Source organism: Dromaius novaehollandiae, chromosome 1 (assembly GCF_036370855.1).
Source record: "Dromaius novaehollandiae isolate bDroNov1 chromosome 1, bDroNov1.hap1, whole genome shotgun sequence".
Classification (NCBI taxonomy): domain Eukaryota; kingdom Metazoa; phylum Chordata; class Aves; order Casuariiformes; family Dromaiidae; genus Dromaius; species Dromaius novaehollandiae.
The window spans coordinates 188,808,534-188,835,566 of record NC_088098.1 but is presented as its reverse complement, the minus strand read 5'-3'; the positions used below and the strand labels follow the sequence as shown (position 1 = coordinate 188,835,566).

The 27,033-nt window shown below is 37.8% G+C and overlaps 1 protein-coding gene across 6 annotated transcripts; it reads left to right on the top strand.

Moving 5' to 3' along the window:
• On the top strand, positions 1-26,193 carry RCBTB1 (RCC1 and BTB domain containing protein 1). Of its 6 annotated transcripts, none has more exons than XM_026108361.2 (13): positions 1-288; positions 1,930-1,977; positions 6,857-7,027; positions 7,892-8,042; positions 8,524-8,690; positions 11,392-11,550; positions 12,607-12,714; positions 13,743-13,885; positions 17,032-17,222; positions 20,404-20,530; positions 20,989-21,140; positions 21,846-21,976; positions 25,119-26,193. In XM_026108361.2, the coding sequence occupies exons 3-13, from the start codon at positions 6,902-6,904 to the stop codon at positions 25,257-25,259; spliced, it is 1,596 nt and encodes a 531-aa protein (XP_025964146.1). In that variant the 5' UTR covers positions 1-288; positions 1,930-1,977; positions 6,857-6,901; the 3' UTR covers positions 25,260-26,193. The 6 variants fall into 6 exon arrangements, with proteins under 6 accessions (XP_025964146.1, XP_064360936.1, XP_025964145.1 ...); XM_064504866.1 differs by having other exon boundaries at positions 1-293; XM_064504865.1 differs by lacking the exon at positions 1-288 and adding an exon at positions 341-1,775.
• The last annotated feature ends 840 nt before the right edge of the window (positions 26,194-27,033 follow it).

The following is a 27,033-nucleotide window of genomic DNA, read 5'->3' as shown; positions in this document are numbered from 1 at the left end:
GGGAGGAGGGTGGGCTCGGCGTCACGTGGCTAGACCACCCTTCCCCCTCCCCCTCAGCCGCGACCGGCCCGCCGCTGTCACGTGCGCGGTGCAGGTCGCGCACCCGCTCGGTCCCTTGACTTGCTGCGCGCGCGGGGAGGTGGCAGCAACGGCTGTAACGGCCGCGGCTCTTCCGCGGGCCGGCCGGCCGGCCGCCCTCGGCGTGGAGGCGCCCCGGAGGGAGAGGGAGCGCCCGCCCCGCCGGGCAGAGGACCGCAGGGAGCCTGCCGAGGATGCCGCAGAGGCCGGGTGAGGTGGGATAGCGTATGTGGCCGGGCTGGCTCCCGCCGCGTCGCCAGTCCGGACCCTGGCGGCCCCCGCTCAGGCTGAGGGGCTGCGTTTTCGCGTGGGCGGGAGCTGTCGGCGGTGGGGAGCAGCGCTTGGGCTGCGCAGGCTGTACCGGGCTGGAGGTCACCGCCGTCCTCGTCCCCCCAGGAACCCCCCGTCCCCGCGGCAGCGGCTCCGCTGCTGCGGCTGCGAGAGTCTCCTCAGCTAATCTTACCCGTTCGGAGGAGAGAAATTCCCTCTCATTTAAACAACACTGGTAGCGTTTGTTTAGTGATTCTTATCTGAGTGGCTTCTCGAAGCTTTTTTTTTTTTTGTTCTGTCTGTGAATTTCTTTCATGCAACTTTGTCTAACTCCCTAACAATATCTCTTCTGACCTTCCATAACTTACAGTATCTTCTTAGTAGCTTTTTTTCTAGTTTATGGTTTTCGGTTCATCTTTCTCTTTGTTGTCTGCTTCCTGAAAGCTGAGGTCCAGCTTATCGAAAAAGTAGGGGCTCCCAACGTGTTTCTCACTGGACTTTTATGTGAATAATTAATGTGTCTTTAATTTTTAATGCTTTGTTACTTGAATGAGTCATGACAATTTAAATATTAAAGGATTTTTAATTTTTTTAAAGGGAATTTTTAAAGTTCTGCTTTAGACAGTTTTTTATGACCTTCTGGAAAGCACTTTGCGGTCTGCTGATGAGAGGTGAAATGGAGGATCCAATAGGTATTGGGGGCATTCTGAAAATGGGTAGAGGTGGCTTTTGACATTTACTCGGTCTGTGGGAAGGAACAAGGGAAATAGAAGTATCCTTTTTCTGATGCATGGTACACAGGCAAAGTTTATGTCCTGTTGCAGGAACTTAAACTGGGAGTGGGGTTATGAGAGAAAGATTCTAGCCGTCCTAAAAGTAAATGTGTTTGGAGCCCAAAGTTGGTTAAGAAAAGCAGTGTTTGGGAGAGCCAGTAAGTCTTTGGAGCCTTAATATAAATGTTTTCCTGAATGCTTATCTCTGTATGCAAAGTGAAATTGAAATATTTGTACTGCTTAGAAGATGGCTTGTCCTAAGTGAATGGTACATTGCAATAAGTTACAGTAATGGTTCAGCTAATGAAAAAATGAGCATATTGTGTCCATAATTATATTTCTGTTATGATGGGCAGGTTACTTTGTCATCCTCCTAGGCTTTTTTTTTTTGTATAGTTAAAGCACTCTTATGTGCAATAGTAAAAGCACTCCTATGTTCGATAGTATTTGTGTGTGTGGTGGTGTTTCTTTCTTTTTTTTTTTTTTTTAATATCTTTTAACCAGTTACTGAAAGCAGATAGGAGGTTTGTCTGTCAGTTCTTACATCAGTATGTTTTTCTTCTCCAGGATTGCTCATAAAAGTTATCCAAAAATAAAACATCACCATGCAGAGGTTTGAACATACAGATTTTGTCATAGAAATCTTGCTTTATGGTAAGGTCTTAGGAAAGTGAGTTATAGCATGCACTTTTAGGGAGTGTAATATCTTTCTATTGGCAGGGAGAAATTCACAATAAAATCAATTAGTTTGCCTAACTGATTAATACCAATAGTATGTGTTGTTTCACTTTTTTTTTTTCCTCTTCAGTACGAGAATATGAGATAAAAATGCAAAGACAAGCTGGAGAAAACACAGGTGAGATTAGTGCTACGTCTAGGATTTGACTCTTTCATGGTTGAGGTAGCTAAAACTAAAAAACTGATTAGGTCTGCCAATCATTTCTTGTGGTTCTACAGCCAGGTCTTCCAGCTTTTGTTCTCAATACTGTCTATGATTCCCCTAGATAAGTAGGAGAAATGAAGGCCTGAGCCAGCAACTTCTTTTTGTGCAGGCATGAGTCTGCCCAAATAGAATGAACTGCAAAATTGGAGCCTGAGGAAAGAGTGAAACAACTGTGTTCAAATAATCCTTACAAATTCTCAGAGATTTTTGCCTTATTTAACTAGTTTTTTGTTGCAAAGACAATTGGTACTGTTTTCCTGGTAGGATGTTGTGTGAAGTCATTGTTCTCTTCAGCATGGATTTGTTTAGCTGAACTATAAATGCTGTAAAAACTTTATCCAAAATCATTTTAAGAACATTTTGTAAACATTGTCTTTGTTTTCTGCAGGGATTCGTGTATGCCTATATGTATTGCCAATAATCAGCCTGCACATCGTTTCCTTGGAAAGCAAGCTAGTGAAATGTTGAATGCATAGGCAGTAGTTTAGCACAGAATTTTTGAAGGGCTTCTGTCTCTTAAAGGGTTTTTTTGGTTTTTTTTGTTTTGTTTTGTTTTTTTTTAAAGCGTGCTCAGGTCTAGATTCCTCTCCCCCCCCTCCCCCCCTGCTGGTGAAGGCTCTGAGTTCAATTTCTTTTTAGCACAACATGTGGCCAGTTCAGTTTCCTTCTGTACAAGTCATCCTTTCTTGCTTATTTTTAGCATCACTGCAATTCAAACAATCATCTTTGTTTTTGTTCCTGTTTGTATACTGATATTGTTGGATAATTTCAAAGATGTCAAAGCAGTCAGAATAGGTATTGTTGATGTATGCTCCCTCTACTGGTTGGTTCTGCGATAGTGTGGAATACAAAATAAAGCTAGATGGTGTGTAGTTGTTTGTCACTGAATCATGCAGCAGAAATGAAAAGATAGTTAAGACCAGTGACATACAGTGTTTCTAAAAGCAACTGCCTACCAGAGCACAAAGTTTAAGCCTATGACTTCTATATTAACAAGGCTTTTAATTGCTACTTTTTCAGGAATGTTAACTTTTTAAAAAATCATCTAGATGTTGGTATGTAAATGACAGATATTTCTTAAAACTATTGCTGCCATGCTGCGTACAAAATCCAAAAAATAGCTTTGAGAGGGCTACTTGCCTACAGATCAAAATAACCTCTGTTACTTTAGGCTCCAACTGCTGCATTTGCTACTACCTTGCCCTTAAAAGCTTTCCAGTGCAAGTGTAGTCTTTACATAGTATGTAATGTAGAAGGGGCTAGGCCTCTAGGTGACTATTAGAAGTAAATAATAATCAAACTTAACTCTCTTATTCATGTGGTTCAGGAAGGTTGAGTGAAGGGCACTGTGTTCCTTTGTGCCACTGTTTGCAACAGCATGATTAAAGTCTCCTAGATCAGCTTTTCACAGCAAGCAAAAGCCCAGAAGAAACTCTGCACAAACCGTTTCTCCACCATGTTCAAAGAAACTTTGCACAAGGATGAAATCTGAGTATGGTTGGTGTGAGAGGCTAGTATATTGCAGTGTGTATCTTTTTGGAAAGAGTATAGCATGTCTTAGAGGATGCTAAAATTACCTGTTTTTTTTGCATGGATACTACTGAGTTACTTTAATGACATTTTTTCCATTTATAGTACTTTTATATACATATATATTCCCCCAATATGTTTCTCCTGTTACGATTTTTTTTTTCACATAGCTAACAAAAACTCATACTGGAAAACCAGGAATTTGTGGCTGAGGTTGTTAAGGAATCTGTCTTTAGAGAGGGAAAGGGTGGTGCTTATGCCAGGCTAGGCACATGCTTTCTGTGGGAAATGGATGATAAGAAGCTAAAACCGCTTTCTACGTGTAGTTAAAGTGGAGAAGCAGTAGTCCATGTATAAAATCCTGAACTTTCAGGAATGTATTTTATCTCACTCATTTAGACATAAACATAAACAAAAAGAGCTGCTGTTACTAGTGTAGAAATTTTTTTGGGGGGGGGGGATTTAATGATGATAGGTACTCCAGCAAATGGCAGCATCTAACGGAAATATCTAATATTTGTATAGGAGGGGTAAAAATGTGGGAGGAACAGTAGGTACTGTGCAAAAGGCAAGAACTTTTTTTTTGAAGGATTTTTATTTTGAACCTTTATTGTTTATTAAATCTAGAGAGACCTGTCAGGACTGAAATTTACCAAAGACACAAACCTGCCAATGGCAGATGAGTTATTATTAAAAGCATTTTAAGAAAATCCCTTGAAAAACTTTGTGGGGTTGTGGTAACGGTTGAAATAGGAAATATCCAACATTGTTTTAGATAGAGGAGAGTTACACCTGTTAAGATTCTTTAGCTATTCTTTGCTTATGTCTTCAATCTGGAAACTTTTGTGTCCTTAGAAGTTTTTCTTTTATCTAATGATATTGGTTAGTCTAACAAGATATCCATTTGAGCCTTGAGATACAGGAAATGCATTATAACTCTCTTAGGTTTGGGATGTGGCTGGGAAGATCTGGTTGAAGAGGAATGGTTAACTGAGTCACAGTAATGGAAAACAAGTCAAGCAGATTAAAGAGCTAGTGCAAAGATCAAAAAAGGAAGGATAAGACATGTAGCACATTTTAAAGTGGTTAAGTTAAGGGTCCAGAAAATTCTCATTGTGGTGTAGGACTTGTTAATAGTAACTTACTAGAACATTTTTCATTTAAGTGGCATTTTGCCTTTGTGTCTTAAATTGACAAGATGCAATGGAAAGAAATTTGGTGAATAATTTTTTTTTTTAATGTCCAGTTTACATTATGTTCATGCCTTGCCAAGTGTATGTTATGCAGGGCAAATTAAATAGGTAAAGCCGGAAGGCACAATTCACTAGTCTGCTCATAAAAACAAGTCATCACTGTCTCATTTCAATTGATCAGTAGTGTCGTATGTTAAAAGGTTTGCCGAAGTGAGGTAACAATTCTTGGGATTTTAATCTCAGCAGTTAACTAGTCTGAATTTATAACTGGACTAGAAATTGAGAAGGCTTAAATGCATTCAAATCTGTTTAGCTGTGTAGAGACTAATGCATAGGTGTTCCTGGCATTAGGTACATTTCCAAAAGCAGTTCTACAAACCCATGTATTATGGATGTGTCATCTGGAGACTTCAGGTGTTTTCAAGACTTGCTTCAAATATGAGATGAAGAGCAAAGTTATTCTCTTAATGAGAGGTGCTTATGGAGCAAACCTGGGTTTGCTGAAGCAGGCTTATGATATTTGGTAAGGAGATACTTCAGCTGTCTGAAAAGTTTCCCAAATCAAGTCATAGTCTGTGTTTTGGTTTGGGTTGGGTTGGTTGTTTTGGGGGTATTTCTTGGGGGTATATTTTTTGTTTTCTCTTAAATACACAGCACTTCCTCTGACCTCAAAGTTTCTCAAATTCTTAAAAAAGAAAAAAGCTAAAAAACCCACACCAAACAGCTGCATTGAACATCCTGCATTTTAGGATTGACTGATGGTGTTGAATAAACTCTCTCTGAAGCTTTGCCTTGGTTGTCAGAACAATTTTGACGACCAAGCCCTGGAAGCAAAAGGAAAGAGGCTGTCTTGTGTTCTTGTTGCTTGTATCTGCTGCCCAGGCACTGTGAGTGAGAAGCCTGACTTGAATGCAGCAGAACAAAGAATAGAGGGATGAAGTTAGATTTGAGCAGATAAAGGAAAGGGAGAGAACTAAGTGTGGATGAGAAGGCAGCCTCTGAATAGAAACTTTCTTACCCACTGAATGTTTTCTTAGCCTTTTTTGTTTGTTTGTTTGTTCATTTGTTTGTTTTTACCAGGTCATTGTCATCTGTATCATAGCACTGACACTTTGTGGAATTCTCCACCAAGAGCTTTTAAGATTTCATGGAATTTGCTGATACTCCATGAGCATGGATTTTAGAATGTCAGTGGCAGAATCCCCTCAGAGTAGGAGTGTTGTTATAGTTCTTCTCTGCAGGACTGAAGGCCTAAATAATCTGTGCAGGTTTATGTTGACTGTCAGTTTTGTTCTTGAGCTGGTGCAGCTGTCCTGAGGAAACGTTAAGAAGGAGGATTGTGGAAGTCTGGATTGTGCACATCTGTATTCGCTGACAGATTAAGTCTATGTCCAGTCATCCTTTCCCAGCTTTTAATGTGGTCCAGCTTGTTTCTCAGTAGCTACTTATGACTGTTTTATTTGATCACTTCTCTCAGATGTTTCACTGCTTAATTGTACAAACTCGTAAGTTTATTTCTTGCTTTCATGTTCTCAGAAATAAATTATGACTGTGAAAAGAGTTCTTAATTACAGAACAGATGACAAATTTCATTCATATACTCAACAGTCCAAGCTTTATTTTTATTCACAGGATTTGTAAATACTTCAACTGCTTTATTAGGTGGCATATGTAAGTTGTAAGACCACTTAAATTTCACAGGCAAAAATTTTGTAAACAGGAGTTCCAACTGTGATTCAGAAATCTGCCCTTCCACCAAATAGATGATACTTGCTAGATCACAAGACTTTAACAAGTTTTCATATAGAACAGCAGATGTTTTCCATTTCAGTATTACTGAATTAAGCTTACTTGAACATACAGTTAAGAAAGGTCTGTTCTAATTTGACTACCAGTGACTTGCTATTTGTTCATCTTAATGGAAATGTAACTATGTATTTCATATAGAATACTATATTTTCAGAAACCAATTAACACTTGTCTTTCCTCTAATTTAATGGAAATTATCTTAATGCCCATTGCTGAAAGTTCAAAATACATTTTTAATAAGCTTTTGTTTTTCTTTACAGCAATGCTATCTTACTCATAGAAACTTCATGAGATAGAGTAGCATCATGGTGGATGTAGGAAAGTGGCCAATATTTACTTTATTGTCGCCTCAAGAAATAGCATCTATTCGAAAAGCATGTGTATTTGGTACATCAGCCAATGAAGCTATATATATAACACACAATGATGAGGTAAGGCCATAATAAAATGGAACACATACTCTACAATTAGTTTTCAGAATCCACAGAGTATTTGTAAGTAAATAGCTTCTCAAAAGCAATGTGTGAACGTGTATTTCAAAACATACATTGAAGTGTTGGATGTAACTTGTATTTTTTTTTAATCTTATATGGGGACAATGTAGTCGGAGTATTTAGAAAACTTACAAATGACAAAGGCCAGGATGGATTACATGCACTTTTGAAGACAGTCAGAATTCTAAAGTTGTGGTGGCTTGAAATTAAGTAAAAGCATTCCAGGTATGCAGATATAAAATGGGGATATAGCTGGCTAAGTAAGAATACTGCAGGAAAGAATCTGTGGATTATAATGATTCAGAAACTCGGTGTGAGTTACCATTTTGCTATAGAAGAAAAAAGACAGATTTTCTGGGATATATTAATGGGAAGGTTTACTATAAGACTGGCTAGAGTAGGGTTTTTCCTTCAGTCCTCCCAAAGCTGCTTGTAGGATTGGGCCCCTCAAGGTACAGCTGTGGCTTCTCTATACAAGCTGCGGTTAGAAGAAAACAGAAGACAAAGGTGGTGTCCCCCACCTAGACAACTTACTGAATGCTACTTATAGTGCAGTCCCTTGCAAATGAGAGGCCTAGCTTCCAGGCCTGAATGAATCTGAGGAATTTGGACTCAACAGTTAACTTCCAAACGAGTGTCCTGATTCTGACTCTTGAGGCTGTTAACTACCATGAGTAAAGTCTTTGGCTTTCAAGAGTCAATGGCAAAACTCTGTCCTGGTTTTATAAAGGCTCAGATGTCACAACATCTCTGCATACCTGAGTTTAAATGGCTTGAAATGAGTATTCCTGTGTCTTTCAGGTGTTTGTTTTTGGACTGAATTGCAGTAATTGTTTGGGAACTGGAGATAATCAGAGCACAATAGTACCAAAGAAATTAGAAGCCTTATGTGGAAAGAAGATTTCCAGTCTCAGTTATGGAAGTGGACCACATGTTGTACTTTCCACTGAAGGTAGGAAATAATCACTTATTATGGAATCATAAGCTACAGATTTTAAGTTCCACTTAAGCTTAACAAGGAGGGATATCTGGCACAACTGAATGGATTTGTTAACTGAATAATGCACACTAAGGAATTCTCATCGGTCTTAAGTGGAATTAAATGTATTGCCTAATATGCAAAACAAGTTTCCATTGCATTTCCTTTATGCTGTAACTGTGGGGTTTTACTGTATCAGTCATCACACGTACAGTCTTAGCAGTGCACTTTCACTTAATTCCAAAATAATCTAGAGGTCATAGTGTTTTATTTTTATTATGTGAATATGACATGAATTATTTAATTTTTCAGTATACAGATAATACTTGTAATAGTCTCACTGTTTGTTATGTCTTTTCACTTACATGTTTTCATTCTCTAATTTCTTGAATTGTCTGTCTTAGTTTCTGTGGAATTTGCGGTGGTTTTATCACAAACTTAAATATTTTTGCAGATGGTGAAGTTTATGCTTGGGGACATAATGGTTACAGCCAGCTTGGGAATGGCACAACCAATCAGGGCATTACTCCTGTTCAAATTTGCACAAATCTGTTAATAAAGAAAGTGGTGGAAGTAGCTTGTGGCTCTCATCATTCCATGGCGTTATCATTTGATGGAGATGTAAGTTGAAACCTGTTCAAACTTCTTAATTTTCTTCTTGAAGTGAATAGTGCAGGTGACCTTGTAGTCCTGAAGTTTTCTCTATCCACAATATAGCTACAGCATAACCTTTTCTCCTGCTGCCTTAAACTGTGGCATCCTTATCTTCAGAGCAGACTTGGAAACAACTCAACATTCCCATCCCCTGCCAAACAAACAAACAAAAAAAAGGGCCAGTAAATATTGTGGGGCTTTCATTTATTGAATGTCTCATAAGGATGAGACCAGAAAGCTGTGCCACTTACAAATGGTAGAATCTTTGTAAGGTGCAAGTCTTAAGGTTGTTCTTTGTTTGCAATTTTGATATTTAAGGCATGTATTTAGTTGTTTGTACTAACTGATTTAGCCTTTAGTCTTTTTCTTGTAGTCTTCATGATTTCCATGTTGGTATTGTGAAAGAATGTTACTTTGTCCGCCTTCATGTACCTCTGTGTGTAGCTACTGAAAGAGCACTTGGTTTATATGCCAAGCCTGATTTAAGGTGTTTATTGGCGTGACTTAAGGCTACGTGTCATAGGAGACACGTACTGTTAGTTTCCAGTTAGTCAGACTTTGATGCACTCTGATTTCTGAGTTGCATGTTACTGCATGGAGGAGAGCCTGGTTTGGCTTTGTCATAAGAAATGTGGGATTCTGATTCAAAACCTTTCTAATGATGAAAATGGAAGCTACTTTTTTTCCATCCTCATGACCACAGTGTCTATGCACATCCATATTATGGTTCTATATGGATTTATACTGCAACCATTGATACAAAGTAGCAAGTCAGTGTTCTGAAGGGAGGGAAGAATACTCGGTTAATTTAAGCGATCTGGGCTGTGTCTCTGAAGGAGCCTAAGCTTAGGAGAGATTGTCATGCTTTCAGGTTTGCCTGAGATAAACTATAAAATTTGCTTTGCATATGGGGAAGCAAGGATGTTCATATCGTAATTTAACTAATGGTGTTACATGTTGTGTGGTAGTTGCTTGCAATGGCTGTGCTGTGTTTCTGTAATAAATGTAATATGCTTGAAAACTCAGTGGAAGTGGGGAAACTCCTTTATTTCCTGTGGAGTTGGTATTTGCAGCTGGCTAGCAACTGTGGCTAGTTAATCTACTATAAATCCACTCCTTTAGCATACTTTGCAGTAACAGTTTGGTTGTGCTCTGAGGTTTTTATTGATAACAGAAGTAGTTGGTTATACCGAAAGCAGTCAGATGTGTTACACGGTGTTTTATTTACAGAAAGATTTTGCTGCAGAAACCCATGTGACTGGAGTTTCAGAAGGGCATTGAAGTTGAAAGTGTTCATAGAAATACTAGGCATAATTGATTTGTACAGTTGCTCGAGTGCAGCGTGGATAAAGAGAGTATCCTAATGGCAGACTTAAGGGAAGGAAACAGTATCTTCATTTCCACACAGTACTGATATGAGGAAAAGACTAGAAGAGAACAAAGCGTTTGCTCATAATGATGGTGCTCATGTCCACAGGACCTCTCAGGTCAATATGACTGCAGACATTCATACTCCTCTGAAAGAGGAAACTGACTGGCTCTTTGGCATTTTGACCTACCTTAATATTTTCTTTATTATTGAAATAAAGGTGTACTATACATGGGCATAAATAAAACTCTCTTCAAATATTCAGTAGGAATCAAAGACCAAGGAAAAACAAGTAACAGAGCAAAGGATTAATGCTTTCTTTTTGTGTTAGACCTGGCATGTAAAGTGCTTTTTAATATGACTTTGGTTAGGTGTCACAGTAAACAGGCTGCTTCTAGCACTAAAGAGTGTGCAAACTTTACATAAGGGTAATTGGAGTGCTTTCAATGAGTGTCCGTGTCATTTTAGTGAGGGGGCTGGCTGGCTGTGGCCTGATATTTCCAGCAGGACAAACTTTTAACTGGGTGAAGCATCACAGAATAAATTATCAGAAATAGTTATATGCTAAGCTATGCGTTTGTGTATGAAATAGAAACATTAAAGGAGCTGAAAATCCAAAGGCTATATACATTATAACAGCAAAGTACTTGTCTCTCTTTTGCACTTTTAGATGAAAGCAACCAATATTTTTCTGTTTTTACTGTTAGCTGTTTGTCACTGACAAACTTTGAACTATCAGAGATGGTACTTTTTATTAATGTCACCATGTAACAAAGTTTTGCTACTATGAAACGTGGCTGGTAAACATCCCTTTTCACAGTTCCTGGGAGATGTAAAAGGAGGTATGGTGATTGTCCAGCTATAAGCTGGTTTAGAAGTCTCTGAAGACAATTAAACAGCTTCAAAAGGAGAAGTTCAGCAAGTCTGTGAAACAAATAACATTTTTGCCTGCATTCCTTTTTGCAACATCATGAAAGGATAAAGAAAGTCTACTCGCTAAGCTCTGTGTCTTATTTTCAGGCTCATATTTAATATGGAAATATAATCCATGTGTCGACTGTAGTCAGATGTCCCAGTTCTGTAGAAAGAAGCTGAAAAAGTGCAATATTCGTGTTTGCTGGGTCAGACCTGTTGCCATTTATAGCTTTCCGTTGTTTAAAATTAGTTATAAGCGTTTTAGCTACTTAAATAGCTTACCTAATCTGATCCTAACAGTGTATTCTGAAGTTGTTGTTATTACTATTATGAAGGCTTAAACTGCAGTTATCTTGTTGCTTGTTTTGTTTTTTTACTGGACAGCTATATGCTTGGGGCTATAACAACTGTGGTCAAGTTGGATCTGGATCTACTGCAAACCAGCCAACTCCTCGCAGAGTTTCAAACTGTTTACAGGGTAAAATGGTAGTTGGCATTGCCTGTGGTCAGACATCCTCCATGGCTGTAGTAAACAATGGTGAGGTAAGCGTTCCTGCATTCTCCTGTTCTTTCTCTGTTGTCCTAGCTTAAGAGGTTAATATCTGAACATGGAAAAATGCTGAATACAGAGAGGGTCCAAGTTATAGAGTATGTATTGATAACTACTGTAGGACTGACTTAAGGAGAACTATATAGTTAGTTGGAATTGTGTTCTGTAGAGTAAACTTATTTCTTCTTACTGCAAAGACTGTACTAGAACTTGATTTATTTTTTTCCCCGAGTCTGCAGCTGCAAGCATTTGAACTATTGTATTAAGCATGTGTTTCTTTATTATTTCAATAGATTGTTTAACATGTGTTTTAGTTGGATTTTTGCATGCACAGTTAAATAGTTAATCTTTCTGCAAGTATAGGCCGAATGATCCTGGTTCTTCGGCACACTACTTGACTGCTGGCAAGAGAAACAAAGCCAGCTTTCGAAAGTTGTCCTAGTGTTTTTTAACTGTTTCATTTTACATAAGACGTTTATAATGCTATCTTGCCTCTAGGTAAGAAACATAACCTCAATTTTATTATGTTTCACCAAACTCAGAATATAGCATTTCCTCATGAGTGGAGGGACTGTGAAAGTCCTTAGTCATCCTGAGGTGGAGATGAACTTTCACTGTACATGTTTTCCTCTCGTTTGGCCCACCCTAACAAAACTAAAGGAGAAATTTTAAAGAGTTAAGCTGTGGACATGAACTTAAATGAATCCAATAGGTGATCAGCTGATCAGAGGTACAGACTTCATGATTTCTTTAAGAAGAAAAAAGTGATAGGGAGGAAGAAAAGTTGATGCTATGAAACAGACTTTGCTGTATTGTAAGTTAGTACTTTAAAGACAAATATTTCAGAAAGCTTCTTGAGCAGGTAAATGTAAGATTGAAAAGCTGAATACAGTCAGCCATTGCAGTATATTATCTTTTCAGCCTCTTTATGTTCCTCTTGAAGTAGTGTATTTTTTTAAGAATACATACTTTTTGGACTGTGCCCATGTCTTAAACAGACTGTATTTGTACAAAGGGATGGCTTAATATTGTTTTGCTTTTTAAATCAGGTTTATGGCTGGGGTTACAATGGTAATGGTCAGCTAGGTCTTGGAAACAATGGCAATCAACTAACACCATGCAGAGTGGCAGCATTACATGGTGTGTGCATACTCCAGGTATGTCTAAGTTGAAAACGTGAATGCATTTTTATTTTTAGCACCTGCAAAAACTGTATATTAGGAATCTTATACATGTGTCTAGATTTCAGAGTTCTAATACTGAATTTGTTTGTCTCCTGTAATTTATATTAGGCTTATTAAAAAAAAAAAAAGTGCAAGCAAGCTGTAAGATACTTGCTTTTGTAAATATTCTGAGTGCTTTAAAGTTGGCTAGTGTAACTATAAATAAACTGTTATTGGTACTCATTGCATCTTTGTTACAAAGCTGAATGAGTGAGATATGCTAAGCAAATAGGAGGAATCAAAGCAACCAATAAAAGATTTTCAAACTAGATTCTACATTGTCCTAGTCATCCCCTCAGATGTGAGGGGAGAGTGGGAGGTAAGAGAGTGGTTGGTTGTTTACAGCTAAAGATTAAAACTAAAAATTAGGATTTTATGGATGTTTACCAAGGTTTTTTGAAGTTTCATTTTGTAACTCAGGATGAACAGCTACATTAATACATAGTGAGTTTCCTCGTTTTTAGAAAGGGCTGAAGGGGCCATTGGCTTTGGGACTTCAGCTATCATAGTTTTTATAGTATTCTAAATAGCAAATTCTCGGAGTATTTCAGAGTTGCAAGATTCGATATGAAGTTCACTCTTTGAGGAATCTGCAGCTGAAAGCAAGCAGAGGCTAGGGAGACTCTAAAGGGGCTTCTATAGAATACAACTAAATTAAAGATGCAAAATAAGAAATGATTAGTTCTTGTGGAAAAAAACTGTTATTAGACCTTCTATATCTTTAGACCATGTAGCAAATGATTTGGAAGGAGTGACCTATATACGCTAAATTAATGAAGTTTGGAGTTTCCTAGTACCTATTGTTAATGCGTTAGCTTTAAGTACTGAGAAGTAACGTTTTCTGGTGCTAAACGGAATGCCTGTGGTATTTGACATCTGTCAGACTAAGGTAATGTGTGCAATAATTTTGTTTTTTGTCTTTCTTGTTTGTTTAGTAGTAATGCTTATAAATTTACTTACAGATTGCCTGTGGCTATGCGCACACACTAGCACTAACAGATGAGGGTTTGCTCTATGCCTGGGGAGCTAACACTTATGGGCAGCTGGGAACTGGCAATAAAAGTAACCAGCTAAGCCCGGTGCAGATCATGATGGAAAAAGAAAGGTAATCTTGCTGAAGCTGTTCCTGAGATTGACATGTCTGAGCATGTGTTATGTAGTGTTTAGCACTGGAAGCATGCATGTTTGGGCCAGGTGGATTGTATTTGTATTGCTAATATTAAAAGCATAAGAAAGGATGGTACTTTACTGTTTACTTCAGACTGAGTGCTTTTTTGCTATCTGTAATGACTATTGAAAGTAAATGTACCCTACACTTGCCTGACGCTGAAAGATAATGAATGGCCAAGTGTTGGCTTATTCTAAATGTGATTCCTTTGGTCAAAAATGTGGAGCTATGCAGTCACCATACTAAGTTTTTAAGCTGTATTGAGGGCTACATTAAAAAACAAAACAAAACACACAAAAAACCCACCCCACAAAAAGTACCTCTTTTGTAAGGAGTGGTACATGAGGAAAAATCAATTTTCTGAGAAGTTCTTTGGTCAGTAGCCACCAGTGTAAACAAGACTTGGTTTGCAAGGTTGCTAGAGCTAAGGGCAGATGTTACCACTCTTGGTGGTGGCACCAGGTCACAGTTTAAATAACATGCCTATATTCTCCTGGCCCATGAAAGATTGACCCTAACTCTTGTTCAACATCTTCAGCATATTTGGGACTCAAATCCTATGACCCTTCCACTGTTCACCTACAATCTTGGAGATCTTAGTCCCATTCTCCAGAGCCATGTGCACGCTTATAGATTAATGTACCTCTGTTTGGAAACCTCTTAACCTATAAATCTTTTAACTCGTTATCTCCTCCTAAACAGGAAATACTTGGACTTGCGGGGGGGGGGGGGGATTTCCTCCTCCATTTCCTGTATCATTTGGGTATAAAAGCTATCATTTTATAGCTCTGAACTGTCTTTCAGAGAAGCCATTCCTATTTTTTTTTGTTTTTTACACTTAACATGAAATGAAAAAGCTACACAGTGCTGAGATTCCTGACAGGACTTTTTTTTTAAAAAAAAAAAAAAAAAGAAAAGAGGCGGGAGAGGTAAGGCAGGGAGAAGAAAGGAACTAGCATAATAGAAACTGCTAATGTGAGTCTGGCTTGTCTGTGAAGAAACTGACGCTAGAGAAGCAAATTTATTTATTTATTTATTAAGGCACTGGAAGGGAAATGTATACACTTGCAATAGATCAACTTTATTTTCTTAGCAATTTATTTTTCAAGTGAGTTAAGGGCAACTTTACATTTACAAGTGTACATGAACTCAAGTGTGGGACTATAATAAAACTGACATTTCTTCAATGGCTAAAGGAGGAAGGAGAATGTGTCATAGAACTTCTGCTTGGAATCTAAGGGAGAGATAAGTCACTGAAACTTACTCATCTTGCTTGACTTGGTTCCCTTGGAATCAGAGCTGTAAGTGGGTAAGCTGTCATTGCCCATGAAGCATGTTAATGCTTCTCTTGCTGCTCCTTTCTTTTATATAATTTGTTTGTCACTTATATGTAATGCTGCTGAAAGTTCCTTGTGAGGTAGCATTTGTTGCTGTCTCGTAGAATCTTGCACATACAGCTTATAAGGACTTTTAGACCTTTAGGGTAGCTACCCTAAAAAGAAGAATCTGTTCTGAGAAGGAAAGGCAGTTTAGGGGAGGAAAAGTTTAGCTATTGCTGGATAGCTATGACTGAAAGTAAGTTGTTACGACATTAGCAGAAGCTAAATCTGAAACAGTTGCTTCTGAGCAAATAAAGGCAGAAATGGTATATTTTTGGATTTGTGGAGACTAGAATTTCTGCAATTGAACTATGAGTTAAGGGAGGACAGCTGTTGGGACTGTAATACTCGAGTAATCTGATACTTAAATGTGAAGATGTCTGGAGACTAGCTCTAGCAGGAAAAACCCTAAAATGATTACTTTATGATGTCCCATGAGAGACATGGGCATGTGCTGAAAGATCTCAGTGTTGCATAGAGCTCCTTAAGCTGCTGCTGACGTAATACATTCCATTAGTATTTAATTTGCTAGAAACTATTGATACGGATGATGAAAGTGACTGTAGCTTTTTCCAGTGTTTTACATTGAAAGAATTTCTGAACGTAAAATCTGGGCTCTGTGTTTTGCCTAACAATATGGATGGAAAGCTAGCTTTTTCTGTAAGCAATGAAACACTTTGTACATTTAGATTCTTTGAAAAGATGTTTTTGTCCCAGCTGATGAGTGGGTTTTTTTAGTTTAAATAAATTAAAAGCACAGAAGTGTGAAGTCCTCTGTGCATTTTAGCATGGGGGGGTATCAGGAAAGCAAAGCTTTTATTTTGAACCAAGCCTGGAACTTCCCCTAACTTTTGCTCAGCTAAACAGAGACATTGGAAATGTCCTTGCAGTCCTTTTAATGAAAGTGTGATTCTTCTTGGTTCCTATAACGCTTCAAATAGCAGGGTCAGGATAGCGAGAACAGAATAGGTAAGTGTATATCAGCAGCTGTAGTATTTTAAGAAGTTCTATACTGTTTTTTCAACCCACTCATAGACTTTATTTGAAAACCAGCCATAGGTCTTTAAGAATGGGATTTTAAGTGTGCGCATTCACCTCACCTCAAATAAAGCACTGTCCATAAGAGAACTATGTTCCAAACTGAGTTTCAGTATTGAAGAAAGGAAACAAAAAGCAAAATATGATGTCAAAAAGGCAGGTATTAGGTCAGAACTCTATCTATAAGCAAAAACAGATTAAAGGAGGGATAGAAGGGTTTCTTATCAAGATCCTTTGTGTTCTCCAGCAAACCATTCAATCTTTTCTGAAAGAAGTTCTGAAAAATGCTCTACAAAATCAAAATAGTAGAACTTTCCAGACTGTTCCCTAACTGGAAGTTCTATAAGCTGTATAAGCATTCATCCTTGAAATGTGTCTTATGTCTATTGGCTTAAAAAAAAGACACATTTTTTTTTTCTCTTCATACTTTTCTTGTGGTTGGGGAAGAAAAAAAGGAATGTCAACTGAAAAAGACATTTTCAAAGACTTCTGATAGATTGTAGTCAGATATTGCTTTGATTATATCATCATGTTCATGCAGAACAAAGCACTACAGGAGTACAGATACATAGCTTGATTGGTTGTTTTCTTATTTTCGTGAGGCATTTGGAAGGTCATTAGTTCTATACCCGTAAGTATTTTACAAGGCTTTTCTTCTGTTTGCAGGGTCGTGGAGATTGCAGCTTGCCACTCTGCCCACACTTCGGCTGCCAAGACCCAGAGTGGCCAGGTGTACATGTGGGGCCAGTGCCGTGGCCAGTCTGTGGTCCTTCCCCACCTCACTCACTTTGCCTGCACTGACGATGTGTTTGCTTGCTTTGCTACCCCTGCCGTTATGTGGCGTCTTCTATCAGTAGGTGAGAACTCAGATATTCCAAGCAGTGCTATACAAGCTAAATAACTCAAATGTACATAGAGACTATAACATGGATGCATATTTTATAAGAATATTTACATTTGTGGTGATTAGCATTGTAAGTCATTTTAGTGGGAGGTCGGTTCTTGCTTTAAGGAGAACTGGCAATTTAGACTAGCTCTTCTAGCTAATAATTGTTCTTTCTTAGTGCTCTAAACCTCAAGTGTTTCCTGGAAGGAAAAAAAAAAAAAGTCTCCTTCAGCAGCTGAGGGTGCAATACAGCATTAGCAAGATTGTTTGTTTGCCCGTAAAGGTCTAGAGAGAATCCTGTTTTACACTGCACTGAGAATATTATATGTTTCCTACATTTGTATTGCCTGAGCCCCAGCTCAGGACTGGGAAGGACTCCTGGATAATGATTAAATGTAGCTTTTTGCTCCTAAAACTCTTTGTTCCTGCTTAGAGGACTGCTCCTGACTCTTGTTACTTTGAGATCTAACAACTTCTAATTGCAAGTGTTGTCTTTGGCTTCCTCTCCCTAGTATTTACCCTCCCAATATAAATATGAAGGGGCAAATATCTCTCATGTTTCATGTTAGGAAGGTAAAGTAGTAGAATTCCTAGTTTCCTTTTCGTGAGGTGGTGTCACTTAACCTGATTTAGTTTGAATTGAATTGATTATCTTCAAAGGCAGGCAAATGTGCAAATAATATTCCCTGTGTAACAAGAGCATAATATCATTGTTTTCTGTATTGAAACCCTCTTCTTTTACGGCCTTAGATTAACTTTGGGAATGTAGCCATTGTGACCAACTAACACACCCAAGTCTGTCTTCTTGGTTATCTTCAAGTGATAGGCTGCCAATTCTTATTTGACCCCACATATGCTATAAATTTGCTTAGCCTGCACTTCATGCTTATTGGACTTCATCTTAGATCTGCCATTTCAGTCCTCAGGATCATCTAGGAGGTCTAATCTGCTTTCGTATTGACAAGAGATCTTAATTTTGTTAGTTTATGTACAAAACTGGTTTTGTGGAGGCATCAAATCCTCTGTAACCTTCCTCCAGTCTCAGACTTTACCTTTGCGCGTGGCTTGTTTTATCTCAGACAGCCCTGTAGCTGTCTAAGAATTCCTGTCCTAACCTGGCTTCTCCATCTTAACTTCTCATTTAGCTTGTTATCACATTTATAGAAGTCCAGATAACAGCATCTCATCTATAGAGGAAAACTGAATAATTTTACCAAAGATTGAAGATTAGCTTGGAATGATCAGCCTCTGGGTAAATCCAAGTCTTGTGTTATCCCACTTCCCACTTTCTTCGTTCTCTAATCATTCTTTCCTTTGGGATATGTGTTAGTCTTTCCTCTGTAGAGGTCTGACAGTTGTCCAGGTCTCTTGCATTTTGCAAGAGTCTGTGAAGGCTGTTTAAATGATATCTCCCCTGTTTCAGTCACTTAAATTTTCAGTTTCATGAAGTATTCCCAGTCAGAGTATAACAAGTTGTTTGAATTTTATGTCTATATCTTAATTCCCAAAGGCTAATGGGAATTATTCTCCTCTTATTCTGATAATCCTACTACCGAATGTTTAATCAAAAGCATTAATTCTAGGAGCATTTTTAATCTCCCTTCTGCATATATATTTTTCTCCCCTCTGTACCTTTTTATTTATATAGGCTAAAAAAATGCATTATTTTTTTTTCTTAGTGAGAGCTAACTCTACATGATGGTTATCGTTCTATTTCCAGTTACAGTGGCTCTGCCAAAACTAAGATCAGTCACTCAGGATTGTCTGTGGCAAAGTTCCAATCTGCAGCCTTTGTTGTGGAAAAGGTATTTGGAGTGAAAGTTGATCTACAGCATGGCTTAAGTTAAGCTGATGACCTAGAAAAAAATCACGTGAACAAGTGCAGGGGGGATTAGAACATGGTCTAGTTAGCGCTGGTGAGATGCAGATTCCTTGTATGATCCATGTAAATCAGAGCAAAAACAAAAGCTCATGGTCTTTTGAGGCATAAACATAACTTGTCTTTTATGGCAGCTTGCTATAGCAGGAGTGTTTTATATAATACCAACTTATTTAGCTGTCTCTTATGGTGAAAAGTAATTGGAATGTATGTGGATGAATAATATGCAGTCCTATGGGACACAGGAAACAGTCCACCTCCCATTACGGTAGAAAACTTTTTAAATATATTTTGCTTCTTAGGAGCCACATGTGTTAAAACACACTTGTGAGATGTATCAACAGAAGCTTCAAATAGTGGGTTATAGTTAGGTTTCCTAAAACCTCATGGTTCTTGCTTTACCACAAGTCTTGGCCTGCTTGTGCTGAAACTCTTATATGATTTCTAGAGACAGATGATGGAACCACTATGGGCCCCGTATCCTAGGCCTTTTTAAGAACTGTCAGGGGACTGTGAGATCTCAGCTTTAATCATTTCCAAAGTTGCTGAACTACTGTGTCCTTGGTAGTAGATAGTCTTCTCGGTGTGGTCCGTCTTCTTGCAGCACTGCTGTTGGGTTTTGTGCTGTTGTAATTGACCGATAAACTGAATTAACATGAAATATCGTGGATGCTGTTACGTCAGCCCAGCAAAGATGTAAACTGACAACCTGCAGGTTATGTCCTATCAGCCAGTTCAAAAAAGTGGCCGATGAGTGACGTGTTTTCTTATTCTTTAGGTCATATTAGCATGACTGAAGCACCATATACTGTGCGTCAGGTGAGTTGTAGGTGATGTTGTAGACTCCCATTACCAGCAGTTTGCAGGCTTGCTGTAGCTTCCCTGGGACCAGCTGCTGGCACAGAGCTGGGCCAACACTAGAGCGGAGCTGTCGGGAGACTGGCAGTAGTGTGGGTGGTACCCAGGTGGAGTGTAAGGAAGGAAGTTCCCCAGGGAGTTTCCTCGGTGCTGTGCTACCTCTGGGTGATAAGCTGGCCTTGGGACTGCTAGCCGGCCGCTGCGGTTTGTAGCTGTTGTGGAGCAGCCCCTGCCATCAGAAAAGGAGAATGGACTAATTCCTTCTTCTGGTTTGACCTCTTAAGCCAATGGAGCTCTGATGCTGACCTGTTTACTTTATGTGCTGTTAACTGACCAGTTAACTTTAACTACAGTGATGCAAGTGTTTTCTTTAAGATGTCTAACGTGCTCTTTGGTTTTAAAATTGTTTCTTTAGAGCATGAAGACTTTCTAACAGTAGCAGAGTCTCTGAAGAAAGAGTTTGACAGTCCAGAAACCTCAGACCTGAAGTTCCGTGTGGATGGAAAGTACATCCATGTTCACAAAGCTGTTCTGAAGATCAGGTAATATTCATCCCTCATGGCTCTTGTTTATACCAAACTACCTGTTAGCATCACATCTAAGGGGGAGGGGAAGAAAAGAAGAGGGGATCTAAATTCTCTCTTAAAATAGTCTGTATCCAAATTCCACTAAGCCTATTCATTGTTCCCAAAATAATAAATTCTGTTAAGTTAGTTTGATTGTGATGTATACACAGACATTTCTGTAGCATAGATCAAATAAGAGTTTCATCCTGATGCGCAAGTATAACAATGTATACGATAGTAGGAACCAAAATGTGGATCATTAATTGTGATGGAGTAAGGTAAAATATGTATGAATGTTGCAGAAAGATTGCAACAAATATGTATTTCAGAGAGACTGTAATATAACATTCATGCATATATCTATATATGAATAAATAATATTTTTATATATACAGAAATAAAATAGTGTTCTAGATGATTTCTTTGTCTTTTAGGTGCGAACACTTCAGAACCATGTTCCAGTCATACTGGAATGAGGACATGAAAGAAGTGATAGAAATAGACCAGTTTTCTTATCCTGTGTATCGTGCCTTTCTTGAATACTTGTATACAGACAGTGTTGACCTTCCACCTGAGGATGCTATAGGTATCGCTTTTGGTCAAATTATTTTAGAAAGCAGGATCCAGAGAAACTGAGAAAAGGGATGCAGAATAAATGTATACATATAGGCTTCTAGTCCAGCCTATAATAAATTTACTGGGGATTAATAAAGTTGTTTTAAAAATACTGCTGTAGCAAATTTACTACAGCAAAAATGGAGCATATTTAGGAATGAACTATGAGTTTACTCAAAGATGGGGGAGAAACTATATTTCTCTTGATTAAAATATCTGTGTATTTTACTAAAATCAATTATTGGTTAGGATAATATGAAAAAAATCTCAGTGGATGTAATAGGGGAAACTTGGGCAGTGGAGCAAAGAGCAAGCTGTAATTCAAGCATGGATTTTTTTGTTTGTTTGTTTTTTATAGTGGTGGCTTTTCACTTATGTTATGTGCCTGTTTTGCAACAGTTCCACTCTTGCAAGCAGTTAGGTATGCAAATCAGTGGAACAGCTTGTATGTTTATAGAGATTAACAGGATTGCAGCTTGAGGTAATGAAAGCCTTTCTTCCTGTGTAACGGTAAAACACGTTTTTCTCAGTAGTGACCCACATGCATACAGCATGTTATGAACATACAGAACATCGCATACAAAATGAAGATGCAACCTGTACCCCAGGAGCATATGCTGTTGTTGAAAAGCAGTGATAATTACAAGTGGCTAATACGATGGCATTTTGATTGCAGGGCTTTTGGATTTGGCTACTTCTTATTGTGAAAATAGACTGAAAAAACTATGTCAACACATTATCAAGAGAGGAATTACTGTGGAAAATGCATTTTCATTGCTCTCTGCTGCTGTCAGATATGATGCAGAGGTAAACTTCTAAAGTTCAGTCTCTAAATAGGTGGCTGCTTTCTGACCTGAACTGTTGAGAAAAGCAGCCAGTTATATAAATTCTCTCTAACTTAGTATCAGAGAATACTATTTACTGTTGTCAGAATTTGAGAATGTTGCCATTGGACTTGCATAAACTATATTTGGGTTGAAAGCCGTGTTTTATGAACCAGTACTGGGAAGGTGAACTAGTATGTAGGTTTCTAAAGATGACTTAAGTCCCAGGCTGAGACTCGGGATTTATGAATGTTTGCATTGCTTAATTCATGGTAAAAGGTTGTGTCACTATGCCAAGCTTCATGAATTTCTATTTATATGGAAAAAAAGTGTGATAAAAAAAATTGAGGATGAAAACATTAACATAAACAAGAGTAGTATTTAAAAACATAGGAAAACCATTGCATTCTGAGAAGCAGTTCTTGCAAGCCTTCATTTATTTCTTTTTGTAAGGTTGTGGGTTGTGAGGTGTGGTATAGTGGTGGGCTTGGGTATTTTGGGTTGGGTCGTTTTTGTTTTGTCGTTCTTAAACTGAGTTATCTACAGTCAGATAAACTTTCAGCTTTGCATTTCAAGTATGCTAATCAAATGGCAGGATAAGAACTGCTGTATGGGCCTAATAAACTTTAAAGGCAGAGAAATAGTGTGTGAAAAAGGGAGGGCTGGTGAAATTCTGTATAATGTCTGATTTCACTAACATGCTACTTTATGGACTAGTCTGGAAGTATTCCTGGGCTTGCTTTGGCTCTTTGTGTTCAGAATAGTACCTGCATGTCAAGTTCGCAACCTCATGATTGGCTAGTTTTTAAACTTGCTGTTTATGCTTATTAAAGGCTTTCGGTACTCAGTAGATCAACTCATTGCTTTTTCTTGTACTTAATATCCAGCAATATGCATGCAATTGCCTTAACTTATTTCTGAGCCTTGCAGTGTGTTGCTTGTTTGATGTACCTTATTTGAATGACGGTATTGGTGCCTGAATTATGACTTCAGCTGTAATGTGAATAATGATTGCTTTGATGGGAATTCATAGAAAATATGAAGGTCTTAATCTTTTAAAGCTAAAATATGTATTTGTAGAATAGGTCTTCAGAGTGTTATTGATTCTGTTTGTAAAGAGTAGGATAAATCCAGTTACTGTGCTTTGGCAATACTTTACTAAGCTAAGTGAAATTAGAAGTTTACCTAATGGTAGGCTTAAATACTAAATTAAGGAGAAAATGGGTGACACTGAGGGGCTGCCTTTGGTAAACACATTTTATGTGCAGTAGAGTTAGATCAGGGTTTGAAATTGCTTAGGTGATGTAGTTAGTTCATGGGACTGTCTGGAAGACAACAGTTGAAAGAAGCTGCCTCACTAATTTTAAAGTTTACCTCCATGGCATGAAACTCTGATATACTTTCTTTTAGTGATTGATTAACTGAATTGAAAGGACTAGAGTTAGTTCAGGTCTGGCTTTCCATTGTGACTTTTAATAATCATTGGAAGTACCTTGTGCCTTTATCACTTTATTAAGTAAAGTTTTGCTTGAAGTGCATCCACCTGCAAATGAAAATCAGCTTTTTTTTCTACACAAAGCTTCAAACTTTCCAAAGTTTCTTACTAATGACACAGTATTACTGTTTGTTGTATGCTTCTGTTGCATTAACTTGGAATATAATTTTTTTAATAAAAGTGTAAAATATTGTAATGTGTATGATGTAATTTTTATTTAAAATGTTAGTCCGTTCTGTTACTTAAAAACAAAACAAAAAAATACCCAACAAAACTCTGTGTTAAGTTCTAATAAGCTTGTCTTTTTTCATTGCACAGATGCTACACAAGCCAAGATCTGCAGCTACAGAAAGCCTGGTTTTAGGCCAGGTCATATTTTTGTTTTACTGTTGTGTCAAGAACTCTCACTGGCACACAGCTGATCTAGCTTTCAGTGTTGACCTTAAGTGAAAATATGAATACTAATCAATCTTTCATACTTCAGGTGCCTTAAAGAGCTCTGCAAATCTGTTATGCCTTACTGCAGCACCCAGTCTGCTGAGCAACTAAGGAAGGGTCTGTTCTTATGTATAAAGTACTAGTACTATAGACTTATAAAGTACTAAAAAAAATTAGAGCAGGGTGGGGAGAGAGTTACTATTTTGTAAGGGCTGCATCCTCCTCCGTATAGCAGCTTAGTACTGCACCACGAAGAGTAAGTTTCCTCTTCAAAAGAAGAGTTTGAAACAAATAATGTGATTGGGAAGCAATTCTGTGGTCAATGATTGACTGTTTTTTGTTTTTTAGACATCCGCTCTCTCTCGCATCATGTGGGTGCAGCAATGCCTGAGGTTTCTCTAATCCTTAAATGGGAGGCACTTCCAAGTAGTCTCAAATATCCAGAACATTTTCTGCAAGAATTGCTGTGGTGTATTATGCCACAGTGTATTTCTTGGGACATCTGTGGAATACTTAAAAAAAAAAAAAAAAAAAAAGAAAGTCTGTTTGTAATGCATAGAAAGGCCTTTTGCCTAAGCTTTGCTTTGAAAATACCAGTTAGTATACACTTGCACTGAACCCAGAGGCATGCAAATTCAAAGCTTTAGCTAAGCCATTAACGAAGCAGGAAGTCAAGCAGCCTATATATACACACTGAGATTATAATATGGAATGGAAGAGCTGAATTTTCTTACTGCACAGTCCTGGTTGAAATTTGTTACCTTCAGATCTCCTATTTGTATTAGATTTAATAGCTGTCAGTGGTCTAGCTATTAGCAGCCAGAAGAGTTTCATCTACGTTCAATCTAACCTTATAAATCCTTTAAGTGGTAAAACTTTAAAAACACACTATTTTGAGCAATATATGTGACTGCAGCTATACAGTGAGAACCAAATTAGGGTTATTCTTTCTTTGTGGCCATGTTATGTGGGTAGAATTATTCTTTTCTATTGCATTTACACAGTCACGCTGTAGAAAAGGGCCGAGAGCCACTGAATTAATGTATTTGGCTAGTTCTCTGCTGTTAGTGGCACTAAAAGTAAAGCATATAAAGACATTTGTGTCTGGCTCTGAATGTAGTTCTCTGTGATGGAAGTGAAGATAGTAAAACCATTTCTTTTTCTTTCTTTCTTTTTTTTTTTCCCTGTTTAGGATTTAGAAGAATTCTGCTTTAAGTTTTGTGTCAACCATTTGACAGAAGTGACACAAACTGCAGCATTTTGGCAAATGGATGGTCCTCTACTGAAGGAATTCATTGCTAAAGCCAGTAAATGTGGAGCCTTTAAGAACTGAAACAAGAGGCTGTAAGTTTTGGGTGACTGCAGGGATTTTTTTTTTTTTTTTTTTTTTTTTTTTTTTTTTTGCAGTTGGCATGGTGTAACAGTTTGGCAGAACTGTACAGGTAAAAGAAACTAACCCTAACCTGGTCTCTTGTATCAGAAGATGTGAAAGTGTGTATTTAAAAACAAACAAAAAAACCCCAACACTGAAAACAAATGTTTTGTGTGCTCAAGAAAAGTGAACTGTTTAAAAAAAAAAATGTCAAGCAAAATACTCGCTTGCATTTAGCAACTCAGGATGTTGGAACCAGCTCAGGACTTCAAATGGAGGGAGAAAAATTGCAGCATGCAAAAGGACTTATTTTTCAGGCTAGGAGGTTTCAATCCTAGCATCATCTGTTAATATTTTAAATTCAGTACTTGGGGTATTGGCCTTTTGGGGTTAGAGAATAGTCTCACCTGAGCCACTGAATGATATCACTTAAAACATTCACTCCATGAGATTATGACAAAGCAAATGGCAGAGATATCTTTTATTGCAGTTGCATGATTGTGAATGAATTTGCCATTTGCTGTGTGTAATCAAGTCTCTTTCAGTGCTTAGAAAAGTATGCAGAAATAATGTATCCTCAAAGCCTACATAAGTAACTTTGAAGAAAGCGGTAACTAACAGATCTAATTGGCAATAAAGCTCTATATTTGGGTATACCTTAATATAAGTTGTAATGTGTACTTTATGTAATCTGTACAGCAATATTTATAATGGTTAATGAAAGACTTACCTCTTTGGTGATGTCAGATTAAATTGGCTCCCCTGGAGGGGAAGGGATATACTGTTTTGGAAGTGTGGGGTGGTTTTTTTGTGGTGTATTTTTTGTTTGTTTTTTTGCATCGAAGTATTGTATAAACTTAAATTACATGTAATAAAATTCACTGTTTTGTACTTATCTACTAGCAAACTTCTTTTGACTTGGAAGAAAATCTCAAGCTTTTTGTGTTGATTTAAAAAAAAAATTCACTGTACTTGATAAATTCAGGAAGCAAAGAAGCAAAAAAAAGGATTTATTTCTAGGCACTGATATTCTCTTCAGTGATTATATTCTCTGGATCTGGTTGCTTTCAACTGGAAGACCATTTCATAAGCTGAGAGACGGAGGTGTATTTTTTTGAAACACTAAGGTGCTTATTGTGTACTTCAAGGTGTTCTTTCATCATCAACCACAGGGTAGAACAGTTTAAAGAAAAGTTTGAGTGTCAAAGTTTAAGACATATAACTACAGATCTAATCTTCTCTGGGTTATGATGCTGTCACCTTTGCTAAGCTTTTCAGGGCCTAGAATTTTTGGTTTTTGGCAAGAAGATTTCTTGGCTAGAAGACTTCTGACTCTGAGACTTCAGTCTGCAATCCTCTGGAAAAAATGCTTCCAAGTGTGTCATAAAAGGCTAATCTGTTTTCAATAATGTTTTAATTTTTTTTTTGACTGCAAACTGTAGCCTAAAGGTCTGATGTGGGGGTGGGAACTGCAAAGTATTTGCAAAGGTTTGTCAGTAATTCAGACTGCTGCTAAAAGAAAGGAAAAAGAGTTGGTCTGAATCACACAACTTTTGTTTCTTTCCAGTGACAGTGGATTTACATCTATCTATTTTTGTTCCCTATTAACAGAAACCCATAACCCATATTTATAGAGTGAGAGGCTTTACTTCTGTAAAAGTTTTTCTAAGCAGAATAGCTCTGAGCAGGGTGTTAGCTGGAGCAGTAAATGGGTTGTGGTTCTAGTCTTGGTGAG